Source organism: Antechinus flavipes, chromosome 3 (assembly GCF_016432865.1).
Source record: "Antechinus flavipes isolate AdamAnt ecotype Samford, QLD, Australia chromosome 3, AdamAnt_v2, whole genome shotgun sequence".
Taxonomy (NCBI): domain Eukaryota; kingdom Metazoa; phylum Chordata; class Mammalia; order Dasyuromorphia; family Dasyuridae; genus Antechinus; species Antechinus flavipes.
In genome coordinates this window covers 299,604,578-299,625,650 of record NC_067400.1, presented here as the reverse complement: position 1 = coordinate 299,625,650, position 21,073 = coordinate 299,604,578, and the positions used below count along the sequence as shown (strand labels likewise).

The window sequence follows — 21,073 nt, the reverse complement described above, 5'->3', positions numbered from 1 at the left end:
ATGTAGTTGCTTTTCGTGTCTGACTTTGTGAATAATCTGTTTATTCCTCGTATTAATGCAAATGTTTGAGAGCTAACAATTCTAAAAGCACAAATTATGGAAAATCTGTTTTTCTTTTAAAAATTAAGACATTTTCATAGAATTATAGAATGTTGGACCTTTTAGATCATATGATAGATAAGGAAACAGTTTATACCCTAAGGTCCTTTAAGTTCAAGAGCTATATATGATCTTGTGAATCTAAGTAATATACATAATTAGTTGGAAATGTACTATACCACATTTTTAGGCATATATATACATTAAGTATCTACAGTCATTTTTCCTTTACCACACTAAAATTTGGTTGTATTAATTTAAAGTACTTAAATTGAATATGAGACTTAATGCATATTTCTCTTTTTTCTTCAAAGTTTCATGGTTTTATCCAAAAGAAAACATTCTCATCGTTATCTTCCCGATTTTGGCTATACTGCTTTCCTGGGGTCAATTCGGTATTGTGAGTAAGTACCAAAATAAGTCAATTCCTTTTCTTATTTATGTATATTTTAGTAGTAAAATTGCTAGGTTCTTTGGACACCGTGGTAGAGAAATATTCAGTGAAACCATTTTGCTAATGATATGTAGTTCTGAAACAGTGCCAGTATGATAAAATAAAAATGTTTTGTAGTTTGTGTGTCCTTTACTTAATCTTTTGAATAGGCCCACTCACTTCCTTCCCTAGCACACTTTCAGGTTCCAAGGGTATTTTCCTCTACCTTTTTAAGGCTAAAAAGACAGCACCATGTGTTTTAATGGTTTTAGATCACAATGATATTGAATTTAATGAACTATTTACCCATAATTAAACTTCTCAATATAACAAGTGAATCTTGAGAAAATACAGTATTAGGAATTTTTACTGCTAAGAAGCCCTGTACTATACTGAATAAAACATTTATTTGGAGTCAGGAAAGACCGGAGTTCAAATCCCAATTCTGACACTTGCAAGCTATGTAATAAGAAAGTCATTTAATCTATGTGAGCATCAGGCTATACTCTAACCCTCAAGACTAGAGGTGACCAGTTTGGTATGTATTAGTGTAGCCAATTTCCCTAACAGAACTTCTCTATACTGATCAAATCAAAGGTCATTGAAAATGCTAATTTTCCTTAATCATTTGAATGTTTAGTCATGGGACCATTCATACCAAATACTAACATTCATTTGCTTCACATTTAGCATTGATTATTAATAATCATTTTTACTGAAGGTATATTAGATATCCTCCATGTTAGCTTCTCTGTTTTGTTTTGTTTTGTTTATCTCTGTAGTGAAGTCTTAGTAAATATTTGTTGAATATTTTAGGATTAGGGAAAATTTCTTTGTGTTTACATAATTACTTTTTAAAATAATTCTATTAATTGAGTTTTTACATATTAATGATAGAAATGAGAATTTCCAAAATTGTAGTTGTAACAAATCTTTTATCTGGAAATATTGATAGGATCAATTTTAAAAATATGTACTATATATATTTGTACATATTAGATATTAAGTTGCTACTCATTGAGATGAATAAAGATTTCAGATTTTTGGTATTTTTGCCTCCTTCAGATATGTGAAATGATTCCTCAGTGCCCTCACACTTACATTATCTCTGGCACTAATCTCTGCTGTGTACAGCTGTTCTAATCCAACCAACTGCTTTTCCCTGAAGCAAAAAAAAAAAAAAAAAAAAATAGGCAGCTCTTTCTTCTTTCTGAAATCAGTTATGATCATGTTTTTTCAAAATAGTGATCCTTTCCATTCTCTGACCTTTCTATTTTTCCCAATATGATTTTTTAAAAAAATCACTTTCTATTATCTTTAGTTTTGTTCACCAGACTCTCTGCTCATGGTAAACATCCTGACACTCTTCTTGTTGAGCTTTCTGCATTGTTTCTCAGTGACCTGCTCTTAGTTCCATTTTTTGTTCATGTATTTTTCATAATTTGGTTAGTGAGTTCTTTATTCTTTCTCTTTCTATCTTCAAAATTTCATAATTTAGAGGTACTCATCTTATTGGCTGACTTCTCCTTTGCAAATTGTCTAACCGAATTTACCTATCTTTTCAGTTGAACCCTTTGAATCCCCCCTCTCCCAAAACCAAGCATGCATATCAGATTGTAGCATTTTTCATCTCCTGTATTCCAAAGTGCAAAGTGAAGTAGCCACTTCCCTCCAGGTCAGAGTCATTTTCACATCTTCAGCCAGATTCTATCACTTGGTGAGAATCAGTTCCAAAATCTAATTTCCCCATGTTGGTTCTTATGTATTTTGAAGGATTAAATTATTATTAAGGCAACTCCAGTTACCAAGTGCTTTGTTTTTGGAAAAGATAGAACTCAAGCATTTGTCTTCATTGGAGCATTTTACAAAATTGTCTTTGACTATATGCAGTTGATTGGGTTTTTTGTTTGTTTGGTTTTGTTTTTAATTTTTAATTAATGATGTGGATAAAAGAACAGATGATAAGTCTGTCAGCTTTACAGATGACATAGAGTTGGGATGGAAAACTTCTACAGGATGATAGCGTCCAAAAGAATATTGACAGGCTGAATCTAATAAGATGATATTCTTACTGGTCAAAAAAATCAACTTTATAAGTACAAGATGGAAGAAACATGCTTAGGCAGCAGGTTATTTGGAAAAGATCTGGGATTTTTAGGCGATTTTCAACTCTGTAAATCAGCAATGAGATTTGGCAGCTAAAATGGCTAATGCAATTTTAAGCTTATTAAGAGGGGATATAAAGTATCAAGTTTAGTTCTGGCTGCCATAATTTAGGGAGAATTTTGGCATGTTGGAGAGTATCTAGAAGAGAGCAATGGGATATTAGGGAGGCTTTGAGTCTATGTCCCATAAGGATCATTTGAAAGAATTGGGGGTTTTTAGTCTGAAGAAGAAAAGAAATACCCAGCACGTTCATATACCACCTCTGATGCTTATTGTCTATGATTGGATTTTTGACTTCACCTCTTTGGGCCTTGGATTTCTCATATGTAAGATAAAGGAGTTGGATTAAATGGTCTCTGAGGTTCCTTTCAGCTCTAAATCACTTGACAGAGTGGATAGAGCCTGGAATAAAGAAGAACTGAGTTCCTATCTTGGTCATGTGTATCTAAAATGCTACATAAATTTCACTTGTTCTAGCTATGATTCAATGATAACCTTTTGAGTTTTGAAGGATTGTCAAATGGGAGAGTGATTTGATTTATTTTCCTTGATTCTAGAGGTCAAAATCAGGAACCATAAACTAGAAGATACAAAAAAGCCAAACATTTTAGTGATAATTATGAGGTCAATATACCTCCTTGTATTGTAGTACTTTCTAGTTAGTCTTGCTTATGTTCTATATATGGTGCATTTGTTTATACTGTCTGAGGCCATGGATTTTTTGTTTGTTTTTCTTGTTTCCTTGGATTTTGTCTTAAGTGTCTAAGTGATATTCTTCCTTTGTAGTTGTTCTCTATGCTAATTAGTTTGGTATATATCTCTATCTGGACATCCCTAAAGGTAGTTTTCTCGCCCTTCTTTTCTATTTAAATCCCCTTTCAAAAAGTATTATTTCTATGTGCCCTTATGCTTTTACACATCTTACTTAGTCTGCTATACTCCAAATCTATTAGGAGATAATGGCTCTAAAAGTGCAACTTTTAGGGTTTGGACATAGAAGCCTAGCAAAGGAGAACTAAACAAAAGAAACACAGTTTTTTCTGAGGATGAGTTAATGGGAATTTCTGATTTCTCTGAGCACTATTTGAAAATGATTCTTTATAATAAAAATAGAAGCTTGAACAATAATCAAAAAAGTTTAAGATATACAATTATCCCTAGAAAGAGGATGGCCCTAGATTTCTTCATGCAGTCCTAATTGTTGTACCTAAACAAAAGACTACGAAACTCCTAGGAGAGAAAGAAAATGAGAGAATGTGACTGTAACATCTAATTTCCACTCCTTGGCTCAACTCTAGGAGCCATTGTAGAGTGGAAGGTCAGATTTACCTACTTTTTCATGGCAACATGGAAGAGAAAAGAAAGAAATTGTCATTATAGTACTTGCAGACCATTCTCTTATGGCTAACAGAGAGGAATAAGAAGAAATAAAAACTGGGCATACTATTTGATCTAGCAGTCTCACTATTGGGTCTCTATCCCAAAGAGATTATGAAAGAGGGAAAAGGACCCACTTGTGTAAAAATTTTGTGGTGGCAAGGAACTGGAAATTGAGTGGATGCACATCAGTTGGGGAACTAAATAACTTAGAGTATATGAATGTAAAGAAATATTATTCATTCTAAAAGAAATGATGAGCAGGCTGATTTCAGAAAGGACTGGAAAGACTTACATTAACTGCCGCTTAATGGAAAATATTGTACACAGCAACAACAAGATTATGTGATGATCAACTGGTGAATATAGTTCTTTTATACGATGAGGTTATTCAAGGCAATTCCAATAGACTTGTGATGAAAAGAGCCTTCTACATCCAGGGAAAGAGCTATAGAGACTGAATGTGGATTGAAGCATAGTATTTTTACCTATTGTTGGTTTATTTATTTGAAGTCCGTGTAAGAAAATAAAAATAAAACATTTCCCTCTTATGTTTTGTCATCAAATTAAACTCGTCCTCATCCTCTTAGACTTTTCTTTATATATTTATTAGTCATGGAAAGGACCTTAAAGATCATCTAGTAATCCAGATGGTTTTTTTTTTCCTTGAACCCACCTTACATTTTTTCCATCACTAAATTATTTTAAACGTCTTATTTTTAATAGCATGTACTACAGTTCAAAATTAAATTCTGAGCCTGTTAAATATTTTGAATAAATCATGTATATATTGCTGTGGCTGCATAGTTCAGTTGTTTAAAGAACTGTTAGGCCAAGGGCATAAGTTTGATCCCCTAGCTCACCACTTAGATTTTATTCATCCTATAGTTTAGATCCTAGATTTTACCAGTTGCCTCCCCAACACTTAACAGTTGCAAGGAGGTGAGAGAGTATGGCTGGAGTAATGCAAATCTATCACAACAACCAAAAGAGTACTCCAGGGGCATGCCCTACTGATAATCTACCAAGAATACCATCTCCACATTGTCATTATTATAATTACTATTGCCAGTCTGTTTTCTAACCTCAGATTTGACCTATCTATTTTTTCTCCTTAGCTAGATCATTGCTTTCAATTATCCAGTCATAAAACCATAAAATTGTACAGTTAGGAAAGGCTTTAGAGAGAGGTTATTCAGTCTGACCTCCTCATGTTAGAGTTAAGGAAGCTGAGGACTAGGGTTAATGGAAAGTGACTTATTCAAGGACATTCAAAATGGTAGTGACAATGAAGACTAATATAGAGAATATAGCAAAAAGTTGTAGATGGGAAGCATCATAGTACTAGGAGAAAAAAATAACAGTGACTAAATCCCATTCCTCATACTACCTGTATGAGCTGGGACAAATTAATTAATCTTTCTCGGCTCTGAATACTCATCTATAAAATTAAGGAGTTAAATTTGATGGCTTATGAAGTCTTTTCCAACTCCAGCTCTATGTCCTATGATTGCGAGTTCAGGTGTTGACAGTTTTGAATGAGCAGTTAGTGATTAAGACATTCAGAAGTTCACAAGACCTTGTTTGAGACAATAGTAGTTTATTCTCCCACTTCTGTTCCCCAGTTCTTTTCAATGGGTCTCTTTCATTTTCCTAAATTCGAATAAAATCATCATTCTTTATTCTAGGAATCAGTCTTTATATCTCCTTATCTCTTTCCTCAGTGGCAGAGATATTAAATGTCATTTGTTGCTTCTCTTCCATTATTCGGGGATTGTATAGAGTTAAATTTAAGCTTAACAATAGGGAAAACTCGCTAATGCTTAAAGCTGTACACAAGTGGAGTGGGCTGCTTTGAGTAATAATGAATTCTTCCTCTTTGGATGTATAACAAAAGCTTATTAAGTATGTTCTAACAATAAAGATTCATGTCTTATATAGATTAGAGTGGAAGTCCGTTGAGGTCCCTTCCAACTCTCAAATTATGTGATTCTGGAAATGATATTCGTCGAAGGGCTTTCTAGACCTCTCTTTTAGTGGAGAAATTACAAAAGTCTCTGCTCCCTCTTTGTAATTAACTTTAGTGACAAAAGGTGAAGTCCATAATTTGCTCATTTCATTTCTGTGCAGACGGCTGCTGGATTTAATAGCTAACATTTATATACCTCTTTTAAGGTATACAAAGTTCTTGGCATATGTTAACTCATTTGATCCTCTCCACAACCTTGTGAAATAAGTGTTGTTATTTTCTCCAACTTACAGACGAAGAAACAGGTTGAGAGAGGTAATTTACCCAAGTTCACTTAGCATTAAATGTCTGAGACAGAATTAGAGATCAGTTCAAAAAAGCAGCAAGGTGGCACACTGGATAGAGTATTGGACTTGGAGTCAGGAAAACCTGAGTTCAACTCATCTCCTCACTAGGACAAGCCATTTGGGAATAATGGGAAAATAATAATACTTTCTTCCCAAAGATTGTTGAGATAAAATGGCCATATTTCATTTACATTTTAGTTATATAAATGAAATAGTATTTTATTTACATTTATTTCATTACAATACAGTACAGATCTGACCATGTTACACTCTCTATTCAGTAAACCCTGAGTGGCTTTCTTTTAACTCTAGAATCAAATCTAAAACCATGTTTGGTCTTCAAAGACATTTGCAACCATGATTCTTCTTTATTTCTTACAATGACTCTTTTCCATGCTCTCTAAACATCCATTAACAAAAATCTACTTGTTCTTTCTCTCAAACACCCTATCTTTCATCTCAGTTGCTTTCTCCTCTTTGTCCTAAATCTTTAGAAAACTCTTCCTCTTCCTCTTTGCCTCTAGCTTCCCGCAAGACTCCCAATCTCTTTCCTTCTTTTTCTTCCCGTCCCTCCTCCCACCAGTGCCTTCCTTGTTGTGATTACCTTCCATCTGCTCAATATATATTTTATATGTGCATAATTATTTACATATTATCTTTTCCACCAGAATGTCAGGACTTTTTCCAGTGTGGCAGGGAAAGTGTTTTTGCCTTTCTTACTGTCAGTACTGCCAGTACTAAGCATAGTGCCTAGCTTAAATTTGCTTAACAAATGCTTGTTGACTGTTGTTTTGTTTTGTTTGTCTTCTCAACACATGATGGAACAATTTAAAATTAAAAGCTTATTTTAAAAAAATTAAAGCTATTATTTTCTATAATGACTTACTTTAATACAGTGATTTTTCTTCACTTTCTGAAGTCTTGTAAAAGCAGCAGGTTTTATAAATTGAAAAGTAGATTCTGCCACTAAGCAGCTAGAATGTAGCAACAACAAATTAAATAATGTTCTGTGTGCCAGTCTAGTACAGTAAGGTCTAAATTTAAGCTCTAAATTGGGTCCAAAATGTTTGGAGGTAGCTTACATTTGTTATAGTAGCCACCTTTAACTTATAGAGCACCTTTTTAATCAGTTAGATTAATTTATCTAACATAGGAAAAAAGTCACAGATAAAAGGGCCCTAAAGGGTTTCTGTGTATCAAAACCAGAGTTTTTTTTTTTCACCTTCTATACTGCAGGAATTTATGAATAGGCTAGTTAACAGAACACCACATAATATATAAAAAGGAAAGCAATACTTTGCAAGGTTGACCAAGGAAATTTTTGTAAGGTCAACTGACAAAAAAAAAAAAATTGAACTTGCTTTTGATAGGTAGTGATTGCTAGAGAAGCAGGAAGATTATGCTAATGCATGTTAGAGATTTTTGTTTAATGAGCAAAAATATAATAATTAGTCTTAGAAGCAAAAGTTTTATATTAGAAAATTAGTCATAGCTATAGCAATTATCCAACATGTTGGATGGCATTATATGGAAAATTAGACAATGGATTTCATTTTTTTGATGTAACTTCGGGGTTAAAGCACTGTGCTGGAATCAGGAAAACCTGAGTTCTGATCCAGCCTTAGAAACTTATAGCTGTGTAACCTGCCAAATCACTTAACGTCTGTATTTCATTTATCCTCTATGTTTCCGAATCTTTATCTGCAAAATGGGGATAAGAGTAGCACTTACTTTTATGGGGTTGTTGGAAAGATCAAACAAGTTAATATTTTTAAAGTATTTATAATCATGTTTGGCACATAGTAAGTATTTAATAAATGCTTATTCTCCACCCCTCCCCTCCCATATTTTGTAAATCTAGGGAATTTTAATTTCAAATAATTTTTAAAAATTAATGCTTTAAGAATGGCCACTTATGCTTGAAACAGTCTTATGTGGGTTTTTCCTTATTGGGGCTTTTATCCACTAAATTAGATTCTGAAAAAGGTTTTATGGCTCATTCAGAGGTTAAGAAAAGCAGTGATAGGCTCTGATTTCTAGATCTGCATGACCGTTTCAAACTATTTATGTAATATACTCAGAAAGAAATGTAGAAGTACATGGTATGTTTCCCCTGTTTACAGAGAAGATGCTATTTTCTTTGCTTTTGGGTCCCTTCCACTTAGTTCCCCTCCCAGATGATATTGGCAATCCTAGGAGAGCAGGAGTTGTGAGATTTCTTCTTGTGGTATCTTCCCTGGCAAAAAAAAAAAAAAAAAAATTGTGAGGCATAAGCATACAAGTTCTAAGGGAGTGTGGGCAGAGAAGCAAGGAGAAAGACTATAAAAATTTTCCACATTCAATTCAAAAAACATGTGTTAAATGCATTCTTTATGCCAGATATCACTAGATACTGGGAATATGAAGATGAAAAACAATAGTTCCTTCTTTCAGTAAGCTTATTATTGACTGGGAAGGGTACAGTTGTGTTCCAAGACCTATGATAGAGGCAAAGATAAAATCCAGAGTGCTATAGAATATTTTGCACATAGAAAGAATACTTCCTTGACCAATTCATCTTGATTCTAATGCTTTTCCTCTGTTATTTCTTATTTATCCTACATATGTTTTGTATATATTTATTTGTATGCTATTTCCCCCATTAAATTGTAAGCTCCTGGAGGTCAAGGACCATCTTTCGCTTCTTTTTGTATGCCTAGCATTTCATATATTGCCTTACCCAGAATAAATGCTTACAAATGCTTATTGATTGATTTAGATTCTTTCTGGTCTTAAAATAGTTTTCAAAATGTCAGCTGCAATAAAATTTCCATGACTTCTAAAAGATAGAGCATAGGGACTAGACTTGTGATTAATTAGTGTAGGGAATTCCTGATGACCAAATTCCTTCTTTTTGAAACCTTTTCTCATCTTAAGAGAGTTGCCCAAAGAGCTGAGAAGTTAAGAGCATTTGTTCATTATTCCTTTTTTTTTGTCAGAAGAGATAGATACTTGAACCAGGATCTTTGTGCTTCCAAGTCCAGCCATTTGCTATTCTAGGCAGCATCTCTGAAACAAGGAGAGGTGATTATTTTAGATGGCTAATTTATGACTCCCCCCACCCAAAGTTCCTTCAAGCTTATTTCCCCCATTTTTTTGTTATTTTTATCCATAGAAATCATATTATAACATAAATATAAAAATGTTTTAACATTAATTATCTGTAAATTACTGGCATGTAGATCATCCATTTATGGAAAAATGCACAGAAAATTCTTACTCCTACATTGTTGATATTTCTTCTAACATCCAGCAAGCTATAAGGCTATCCCCTTACTTCTGTCTTATAATATGAGCTGAATGTCCTGTGCAAAACAAATTTTGAAGTGTGTATGTGTGGGGAAGAGTATATGGTGATTTGAACCTACTTTGATTTCAGCAGTTCAGGAACTTCTCACTGTGGAAATTCCCTCTCTCTGATGGAGAGTGGCATTTTTTCTGTCTACGTAGTCGAAGAGTTGCTTGGAGACACTGAGAGATTAAGTAACTTGCTGTGGTCATATAGCCAATATTTGGCTTTTCAAAGAATCAGCTTTTTAAAAAAAAATTTTTTTTTTTTAGTTTGATCATTTCTGTAGTCTTTGTTTTCTAAATTATCTCTATATTTAATCTTAAATCACTTTTTGGTGCTTATTTTGGGTTTATTTTGGTTCTAATTTTTGAAAGTACATTTACTCAGTTCAATTATCCTTTCCTTTTCTGTTTGTTAATGTTTGTTCTTAGAGTTATAATTTACCCACTGAGGATTACTTTAGCTATATTCTGGAAATTTTGGTATGTTTCATCATTATTGTTTTCTTTCTCATAATTATTCGTTATTCTTATGATAGCTTCTTTGACTCACTCATTTAAGGTTTCATTATTAAGTTTCCATTTGGATCTCTACTTCTTAGTTACATTTCTTGAACTGATTACTATTTTTATTGTGTTGTGTTTTGTAAATAATCTGTTTTACTACTTGTGAAGACCAAATTAGCACCCTGGATACCTTAGAATCAGCTGTAGTTAGGATAAGCAAAAGTCCTTGGTCTTTATTCTTGGTTTTTAGGGGTAGAAGTGAATTGGATGGGCGCAGGATCTCCACAACCTCCTTTTTCCTCATCTACTGCCAAAGTGACTCTGGCTTATCCTACTCCACCCCCTAATCCTTCCCACAATTTTTTGTATGCACCAAAAGATTGAACTAGCACAGAATAGTGGGAAGGGCCATTTTCCAAGCATATGCTAATAGAGTATTGTCCAATCGGTAGTTAGCCTTAAGTGCTCGGTTGTCCCACCTCAGTGCATCAACTCAGATTTTCAGCCCTTTACAACTCCCGCTTTCTTTTGTTTTAGAACACAGGTGGACACACCATCCCTGACTTCTCAGGGAGATAAGAACCCCAAAAAGGAGGTGATCACGCCCTCCCTGACATCTCAGGAAGGGAGATGAAAAGTACCAAAGGGAAGTGGGGATTGCTAACAGGTTTCTGGGCTGAAGGGTCTTATTAGAAACAGGTATGCACAAACCCATCAGCTTGGGAGGTATTACACAAGCACATAGCAATAATGTACAGGCTATTAGTGATGACTCTCCCCACAGCCAGTGCAAACTCAATGTGGTATGACAAACATGAATTGTACATACAAGTAGTGATATAACAAACAATGTGAATCAACATGGTGTTGTAAAAGATTTCCAGAATTCCTAGAAAGAGGTTATGTAAACAACAGTCACACACATACGCCTTCTTCAGCAGCCAAGAGATAGTCCAAAACCAATCTATTGTCCATTGCTTCACATGTCAGAGAATCCAATGATCCCCACAAGTTTATGAAGTCCTGCAACAGTCTTTTCATTTTTCAGAAAATCCAATGATTCCTAAGGGTTTTCAACTCCTACATCAGTCTTATCATGTCTCAGAGAATCCAATGATTCCTAAGGGTTTTCAACTCCTACATCAGTCTTATGTCTCAGAGAATCCAGTCATTCCTGAGGATTTTGATGTCCTACAACAATCTTTTCATGTCTTAGGGATTCCAATGATTCCTGAGGGTTTTGAAGTCCAACAATTTTTGATGTCCATGAGTTAAATCCCATAACGGCCATACTCTTTCACTGGTGGGCACAGTCAGCAACAGAACCATCCTATGTTTCTTGGGTCTTCTCCTTCGTTTCAAGGTCTGCTCCGTTTCTCTCCAATGGACAAGGTGAATACGGCTTGTTGGCACCCATTTGATTCCTTCTCTATCTGTGGAGAAACAAGCAAACCCTCTCCCCCCAGTTAATATATCTGGTCCCTTCCATTCACCACTTTCTGAGTCTCTCCACATCACCTGGCAATTATCTAAAGATAGTGGAGCCACTTGCACTGAACACTGCCCTTTCGGTGGGTTATAAAACCTGACTGCCAGAGCCAGTGTATCTTTGTCAAAAATCAAGAAGTTAATAATGTAAAGGGCTAGATTTAGAAGTTCTCTAGGGTTACCTGTGGCTCCCCTTTTCTTTTATTTTTGGAGCAGTGTCTTAATGTGTCTGTTTCTCCTCTCTACTATTTCCTGTCCTTAAGGATTAAAAGGTATTCCAGTAGTGTGTAAAATCTTATACTGTGCACAGACATGTGCAAAATGTTTAGAAGTATTTGCAGGTCCACTATCTGTTTTTATTGCTTGTGGCACACCCATAATTTCAAATGCCTGTATAAGGAATTCAGTGACCACTCGGGCTGTCTCTTTTGCTGCTGATATTGCAAAAGTGAATCCTGAAAAGGTGTCTACCACAACATGGATAAAAGACAGACGACCAAAAGATTAATGATGGGTCACATCCATTTGCCAAATTTCATTGGGTCTCAAACCATGAGGGTTCTTCCCTGGAGACAGTGTAGGAGCATGGAAAGGAAGGCAAGCTGCACAACCTTTTACTATGCTCCTAGCTTCCTCCCTTGTTATTCCAAATTGTAAACGTAAAGCTAAAGCAGCCTGATGATATTTAAAATGAGATTCTTGGGCTTTGTGAAATAAAGGAGTATGGGCCAGCACAGTTAGAAGGCTATCTGCCTTTGAATTACCATCAAAAATAGGACCTGGAAGTCCGCTATGAGAGTGGGCATGTAAAATATAAATCTTAGCTGGATGCTTTCTCACATACTCTTAAAGTTCCTTAAAGAGTTGATATATATTAGAGGCTATATAAATTTTATTTGGGCTGTGGCAATTCTTTGTACCACACTTACTGAATAGGCCAAATCAGATACTATATTTATATCTCCTGGATAATAAGTAAGAACTAGAATGATTGCATCTAATTCATTCTGCTGAGTGGACTGAAGAGGAGTTCTGACTACTCTCTTTATAATTAAGTGACGAGAGTATACAGCACAAATATGTTTTCATGCATCTGTAAAAATAGTTTAAGAGGAACTTTAGAAACTTTTTCTTCAAGAATCCATGGCTAATTATGTAATAGTCTGGTTATCTTTAATGGAAACCCGTGTGTAAAATTTGGAGTTGTGGCCAATAACATTTGCCACTCTGGGATGATCTCACAGCACACATTAATTTGTGCATTAGTATAAAAGGTGTATATCTTGTCAGGTCTTATCCCAGATAATTGTACTGCTCGCTTAATGGCCTTTAATAAAATTCTAGCCACAAGCACTGGGGAAGGAGTAAGGCTTTGTTCTGGTTGTGCTGAGAGGTTCATCTACTCTATGACACTGTCTCCTTGATGAAGGACTGCTGTGGGTGCCTCTTGTGTAGCAAAAACTGATTTCCAAAGGTTTTTGAGTGACTCTTTCAAACACATTGGATAAAGCCAGTTCAACTCCTCTCAAAGCCTCTTGAGCTTCTTTTGTAAGCTGGCATGATGAGTTTTAAAGCATTGTTTCCCCTTAAAATGTTATATAATGGTTGCAATTGATAGGTAGTCAAACCTAACACTGCACATCCATCGGATCTCTCCTATCAATTTCTGAAAATCATTTAAGGTGTTTAGCTTCTCTGTTCTTAAGGAAAGTTTTTGTACTGTAAACATCTTAGGGTATACTTCATATCCTAAATATTGAAAAGGAGCGGGTCTTTGAATTTTTTCTGGAGCTATGTGCAATTTGTAGTTCCTCAGTGTTTTTATGTTCTTTTGTAGACATGCTTCTAACATTTGTTCCTCAGGTGCACATCCCATTATATCATCCATGTGATGTAAATAACATTACCTTTGAAAATGGTTTTCTTACTGGAGTAAGAGCAGCAGCAACATACATTTGACACATAATAGGGCTATTTTTCATTCCCTGTGGCAAAACTGTCCATTCATATCTTTTATAGGGCTCAGCTAAGTTAACGCTGGGCACTGAAAAGGCAAATCTTTTCATATCTTCCTTATCTAGAGGGATAGAATAGAAACAATCCTTAATGTCTATAACCCAAAGAGGCCATTCTCTAGGCAATTGAGTAGGAGATGAAGTTCAGGCTGAAGAGTTCCCATAGTTTCCATCTTTTAATTCACTTTTCTTAAATCAGTCAACATCCTCCATTTTCCAGCTTTCTTTCCTACAACAAATACTGGGGAATTCTAAGAACTTAGAGAAGGTTGTAAGTGTCTTGGTCAAGTTGCTCCTGTACTATATCTAATAAGGCCTGAATTTTATCACTACCTAAGGGCCACTGTTCTGTCCACATTGGTGTATCAATTTTCCATTGGATAGGAACAGGTGAAAGTGTTGGCAGCCCTTCAACAGCAGCCCTGCCTAAAAAAAATCAAAGTACTCATTTGTAATCCTAATTGTTATAAAATGTCTCTTCCCCACAGATTGATGGGGATTTTTTTCAACTATAAAAGGAATAAAATCTCCTGTTTCACCTTCAAAAGTCCATCTCAAAGGGGTACCACTAACTTCAGCTGCTATTAATCCTCCTACACCAGACATGTAGATATCTGCCTTAATCTTTGGCCAGTGACTGAGCCAGTTGGTACCTCTAATGACTGTACGATCTGCACCAGTGTCTACCAGTCCTTCTAATGGTATGGCATTTATATAGATAGTGAGCATAGGTCGGTCAGCTATTACAGCTGCTGTCCAGTATATTCCTGGATTTTGTTGCTTGGAATCAGAATCTGAGCAACTATCACCAGATTGCTTATTAGGAGACTGTATCAGTAAACCTGATGCTACTACTTCTCCTGGTTGATAAGTCACACATTATCTACCTATATTAGTGATTGGGATATTATCTACACATTCTCCAGTTTCCCACATCAGTGTATGGATAGACACTATTTTGTAAGTACTCTCAAGAGGTGAAATGGTCAAGCCTACTGTTCCTGAAGGCAAGGGATCCATAGGTTGGAGAGAAACAGATTTCACTTCTCCAGGGGGTAGCTCAGTTGTCTCAGCTGCATACTCTGTTCTCCCCAATTGTAATCCCTTTCTCCCATCAGGTTGCTTCCTGCCTGATTGATTGTATAATCCCTTTCTCCCATTAGATGGCTTCCTCGTTGATTGGTTGTGTCTGGGCACTGAAATTCTAGGTACTCTTTGGGTGTAGCATCAGCTGCCATCATGCCCTAACTATTTTTTGCCTTGGGCCCCTCATCCCGTTTCCTTGAATCAGTGTACATTCTGATGCCCAATGGAAGCCTGTGTTGCATTTTGGACATGGGGTATTGGGTCTTGTTCTTCCACCGTGTTTTCTCACTCTGTCTCTATGCCAACATTGAGCTTTCAGATGCCCTGCTTTACCACGTTGAAAGCATTGACAAGTCTCTCTGAAAGTACTTTGCCAAAAGGGACCCTGTCTTCCCATGTTCAAATCATGGAGAGTCTGCATCATAGCCTGGCTATAAAAGGTATTTGTGCCCACTGTGGCACAGCATCTTATGAGCTCCTCTAAAGGAGTATTATTGCATAATCCTACTATAATTCTTCTACAAACCTAATTAGCATTTTCTTTAGCAAGTAGCCTTATCATAATGTCTGTTATTGCATTTTCACCAGTAGTTCGTATAACAGCTGTCTGCAAATATTCCACAAAATCAGCAAAGGGTTCTTTTGGCCCTTGTGCAATTTTTCGGAAGGCCTCACCCTTGTTGTTTTTACTGAGGAGAGAAGCCCATGCTTTGATAGCAGTAGCAGCAATTTGCTCATATGCTACTATGGGGTAATTAATCTGTACTGAAATTTCTGCATAAGAACCTACCCCTGTTAGTTGGTCATAGGTGATTGGAGGATTAAGTCCACTATGACTATTTTGTTGGGCTTCTATCCTACAGCGCTCACTATATTCAGAAAGCTACAACAAGTTTTGTCCAGGTCCTAAGCATGTCCTTGCTATAGATTTCTAATTTCTAGGGGCTAAGACTTCATAAGCCAAATTCTATAATAACATCTTAACATAAGCTGATGTAGCCCTATAAAGAGTGCAAGCCTTTTTCAGTTCTTTGAAGATTTCTGTATCAAAAGGAGTGTATTTTCTACTTTCTTGACCTGAAGAGTTAAATTGTTGAATTACAGGATACATTCCTATTTTCAAATCAGCTAAATCCTGCCCTTCTTCTGTGGCTTCAATTAGTTCCTTTTGCAATCTAGTCATAAGAGGGGGTAATTGCTGGGGGATGGGGGGAGATACTAGTGATATCACTGCCCCTCCCACTACTCCTCCTCCCTCCATCCCGGAAGGTGAAGTTGATGGGGATGTGTCAAGAACCAGTTCCAGTTTAGGTGGGGTTGAAGCTGCCTTGTGAGAGGGAGAATCACCACACCCTTCACCCAGGCCCTTCATCCTCACTTAACTCCTCATGCCCTCTGGTGATATTGGCATTAATCTATTCCTTGTCCTCCTCTTTTTCCTCACACTTCCTCATCTGGCTGTTCTTAAACCTTTTCTTTTTTCTATAACTTGCAAGATTCTTTAAGGCCAATTGTTTTATGTTGTATATATTGAATGTTTCCTTGGAAATTGAATCAGGACCCTTATCATTGTAGTATTCACATAGTTGATCTCTTACTAGTTTCCACTTATCTGTCCCTACATCTTTTTCCTTTAAGAACCAAGGGGACGTGCGTTCTAATGTACCCAAGAGTCCAACAATTTGCTCCAAAGTTACAATTAAGCCTTGTCCCTGGATCAACTTAAATATGCTTTCTATAGCACCCCCTCAGAACGGGAGTGGGGGTGGGGCTCAGGTTGGGGGATAGTCTTTTCCTAATATCTGCCCCATTTCAGCTAGAAAAGGTTACTAGTTTATCTCTTAACAAAGTCAGTTCCCTGTTTGTCTATTAAAATATTCACCCTATTTCCTGGTCACCAAGGACTTCTTCAATGAAATTAGGGTCCTTGGTCCACACATTGGGCACCAAAATGTGAAGACCAAGCTAGCAATCTGGATGCCTTACAATCAGCGGGAGTCAGGATAAGCAAAAGTCCTTGGTCTTTATTCTTGGTCTTTAGGAGTAGAAGTGAATTGGTTGGACACAGGATCTCCACGACCTCTTTTTTCCTTGTCTACTACCAAAGTGACTCTGGCTAGTCTTACTCCACCCCCTAATCCCTCCCACAATTCTCTGTATACCAAAAGATCGAACCAGCACAGAATAATGGGAAGGACCATTTTCCCAGCATATGCTGATAGAGTATTGTCCAATCGGTAGTTAGCTTTAAGTGCTCAGTTTTCTAAACCTCAGTGCATCAACTCAGATTTTCAGCCCTTTACAACTACTACTCCCTTTCTAAGTTTATTTGCAATTTTTTGCCTTGATACATGCTTGGATTCACTTGCATGTGTATAATCCTTTAGCTATTTCATATCTTGTTTCTTCAACAGTTTGTTCATATCTATATTTTCCCTTTTGTTTATATTTTAGATTTGTGCAGATCTAGTAAAGGGTAATAGTCTCCTAATATTTTGCTGATTTTTTTTTTTTTTTTTTGTATTTCAGTTAATTTTTCTTTTATGACTTTTTAGGTAACATTTGGAATATATAAATTCAATACTGATATTGGTTGTTTAGCATTCCTTTCAGTTTAATCTAATTCATCATTTGAAAATAATACTAACTTTTGATTTTTTGCTTTGTGTGATGGCATAATTACAACTTTTGCTTTTGGGGATTTGCTTGGTGCATAGTAAATTTTATTCTAGCCTCTTATTCTTGAATATTTTTGTATTTTCAGGGTGCTTTGTAAGCAATGAATTGTGGGATTATATTTTCTTATCCAATTTGTCATGTTTATTTAATTATTTAATCCATTCTAATTTAAAGTTATATTACATTCATATTACTTTTTTTGAATTAGAATTTTTAAAATATATACATTCTTCCTGTTTTTAGATAACATTTTCTTCTTTCAGCTATTTTTGTCTAATCTACCTGTAATGACCTTTTTCCATTAGGTTCTCTTCTGTCATCCTCAAAACCTGCTTCTTTTCATTTGACACTCCTTTCCCTAGTTTTATAAATCTACTCATATTTATTCATTTTTCTTTCTTCCTTTTATCCATTTTTTCTTTTTTCTCTTTTTATTTTACTTTTTGGTTTTTGTTTTGTTTTGTTTTTGGTGAGGGGCCCAAGGCAATTGAGATTAAGTGACTTGCCCAGGGTCATGTAGCTAGGTGTAATTAAGTATCTGAGGTCACATTTGAACTCAGATCTTCCTAACTACAAGGCCAGTACTCTATCCACTATTTCATTTAGTTGTTCTCTCTTCTCTTTTTTGTAAAAAAAAAATCAGTTAAATATTTAAATAAAATCTACTCTATCCTCTTCTCCCCTTCAACTTCTTTTGTTGGTTTAGGATTTTTTTTTTTAATTCTGTACCCTTTTCAAAATAAATAATTTTATTTTGTCTTCCTCTTCATTAATTCTTTTCTCTTTTGTTCTTCACTTTTATTTTTTGATTCATAGTCTTAATACTTATTTATTCTCAGCTTCTTAATTACCTATTTTGAGTTCCCTTCTAAATAGTTTGTGTTATTGCCTAGTAGATGTTTCCCCTTTTCCCAGTTTTTTTCAATTGTATGCCTCATTCTTAGAAGTATCAATTCCTGTGGGAAATTGAGAGGAAAGTAGAAGTATTACCTCATGGTCAAGATTTACATTTTTCTGTATCCTTAATCATATAGTTAATTTCCACCCCTTTCTCTCTGATTGGTGATTTTCTTTCCCATGATATGTGGGTCCATATTATGTTAATCTTGATTCAGGGTTCCCCCAACATCTCTGAGGCAATTCCCTTTTTCTTGATGTAGGGTGTTGTCCATGGAGGCATAAATATTCCCTCAGAGGTTGTGGTCTCTAAGCACCAAATTCTTTCATTTTATAAGCATTTTAAGGTCTCTGTCTTCTATTATATAACATCTCTCTGCTCATTACTCCAGCCACATACCATGGGAAAGCTCATCATTAGGGATTTCCTTTCCATCTCTAAATTCAGATTTTTTCCATTTAACACCTCACCCATAACTCCTCTTCACAGGAATTCTTTTCCTTTAATTGCTTTTATTGACTCAGTTAGTTTGGAAAACATTTTCTTCCATCTCCCAACTTAATTCTTTCCTTTTATGCAGCGCCCATTCTGTAGTTTACTTTGAGATGGCTCTGGAGGAGTTAAGACTGGTGAACTTTGCACAACCCTGTCTCACTTCAATTAACTTGCAAATCAAGACATCACCTTCCTGATATCTTTGATCCTCTTTGTGAATAAAGGACAAATGACAACAACTACTACTACTATTACCAATTACTTCCATCAAAACAAAACAAAAAAATTGATTTACCTGCAGGGAGGAGAATGTGGATGTGTGTGTGTATGTATGTAAATGTATGTAAACATAAGTTTAATTCATAGGCCTCATTCTCTGTCCATATGGCTCCTATTTAAGTTTCAGTTTTATCTTTATCCCACTGTATATTTTTAGGAAAAAGTTTCTTAATGGTCCCTCTGCTGTTATTTTGTTGTGATTGAAATTTGGGTTCAGTTGTCACTAGGTATCTTTCATTTTTCTAGTTTTTTCCCCTTCTTACAAAGTTTTTAAAGATGGTATAATTTAGTTCATTACTTGTATTTTTCATAGTAGCTATATTTATTTACTTTTATTTATGTTTGTGTGATCTAGGGTATTTATAAATATAAATCAAGTAAATTTATTTTGGTAGGAATGCTTCAGATGTCTATCATTGAATAATGTCTATCTTTTTTTCATTGATGAATAGGCTCAGGTTTCTAGCCTATCATTTTGAGTTTCATCTTGAGCTCTTTGGTTCTTCAGAATATATTATCCCATACCATTCTGTGATTATTCATGCAGAATAGTCTTGTGTTGAAATTCAAGTTTCCTTTTCTCACGTTGGAAGGTCTTTCTCCAGGTTATTTGCAGAATTTATTGTTTATTTTTTCCTATTTACTAGTATATATATTTTTTCCAATTACATGTAAACATGGTTTTCAATATTCACTTTTACAAGAGTCTGATTTCCAGGGGTTTTTTTTTCCCCCATAACTCCTTCTCTCCCCCCTCTCCAAGATGGCAAACAAGCTGATATAAGTTATGTTTGTACTATCATGTTAAACTTTTCGTATAAGTCATGTTGTGAGAGAAGAATCAGAACAAAAGGAGAAAACTGTAAGAACGAAGAAAAAAATTAGTGTGCTTTGATTTACATTCAGATTATTTCTATGAATGAGGATAACATTTCTAATAATGAGTATTTTGGCAATATATTGAGAAGAAGAGCTAAGTCTATAATAATTTCTCATCATGTATTGTTGCTGTTACTGTATGTAATGTTTTGGTTCTGCTTCCTTCAGTCAGCATCAGTTCATATCAAATTTTTCCAGGTTTTTTTTTTTTTTAATCTGCCTGCTCATCATTTCTTATAGCACCATTGTATCCATATAATATAACATGTTCAGCCATTCCCCAATTCATGAGCATCCTCTCAATTTCCAATTCTTTGCCACTTTATAATATAGCTTTTAGATCTCATATGATTAGTCCACCTTACTTTGCTTTTTTTTTTTCATTAATTCCCTTGATATCCCTGACCTTTTGTTCTTCCAGATGAATTTTTATTTTTTCTAGCTCTTTAAAATACTTTTTGTAGTTTGATTAGTACACTAAGTAAATTAATTTAAGTAGAATTTAAATTTTTTTATATTAGCTCAGCCTACCATGAGCAATTGATATTTTCCCAGATATTTGGATTTGACTTTGTGTCAAAAGCATTTTGTAATTGTGTTTACATAATTCCTGGGTTTGTCTTGGCAGGTAAAGTGCCAAATATTTTATTGTCTGCAGTTATTTTATGCATGATTTTTCTTTTTGTCTCTTGCTATACTAAGAAAGCCCAATAGCAAGAGACAAAAAGAAAAATCATGCTATTATTTATGTGGGTTTATTTTATATCCTGCAACATCACTAATTAGTCATTAATTGTTAATTATAATGTAATATTATTACATGTTATTATAATTATTATAAATTGCAAACTTAATAATTTCAAATAGTTTTTAGTTGATTCTCTAGGATTCTCTAAATTTTCCATTAAATTATCTGCAAAGAGTCATAGTCTTGTTTCCTCATTGCCTATTTTAGTTTCTTCAATTTCTTTTTCATCTCTTTTTGTTAATGTTACTATATTGAACAATACTGTTTCATTCCTTAAC

General features: G+C 35.0%; 1 protein-coding gene across 3 annotated transcripts in view; it reads left to right on the top strand.

Annotated features, from left to right (window-relative positions):
• CD47 (CD47 molecule) overlaps positions 1-21,073 on the top strand; it is an 88,067-nt gene that overhangs the window by 35,558 nt on the left and 31,436 nt on the right. For all 3 annotated transcript variants that reach the window (XM_051985243.1, XM_051985242.1, XM_051985240.1), the window contains exon 3: positions 414-503. In XM_051985243.1, coding sequence (XP_051841203.1) covers positions 414-503 — 90 coding nt within the window. The remainder of the gene's footprint in view (positions 1-413; positions 504-21,073) is intronic.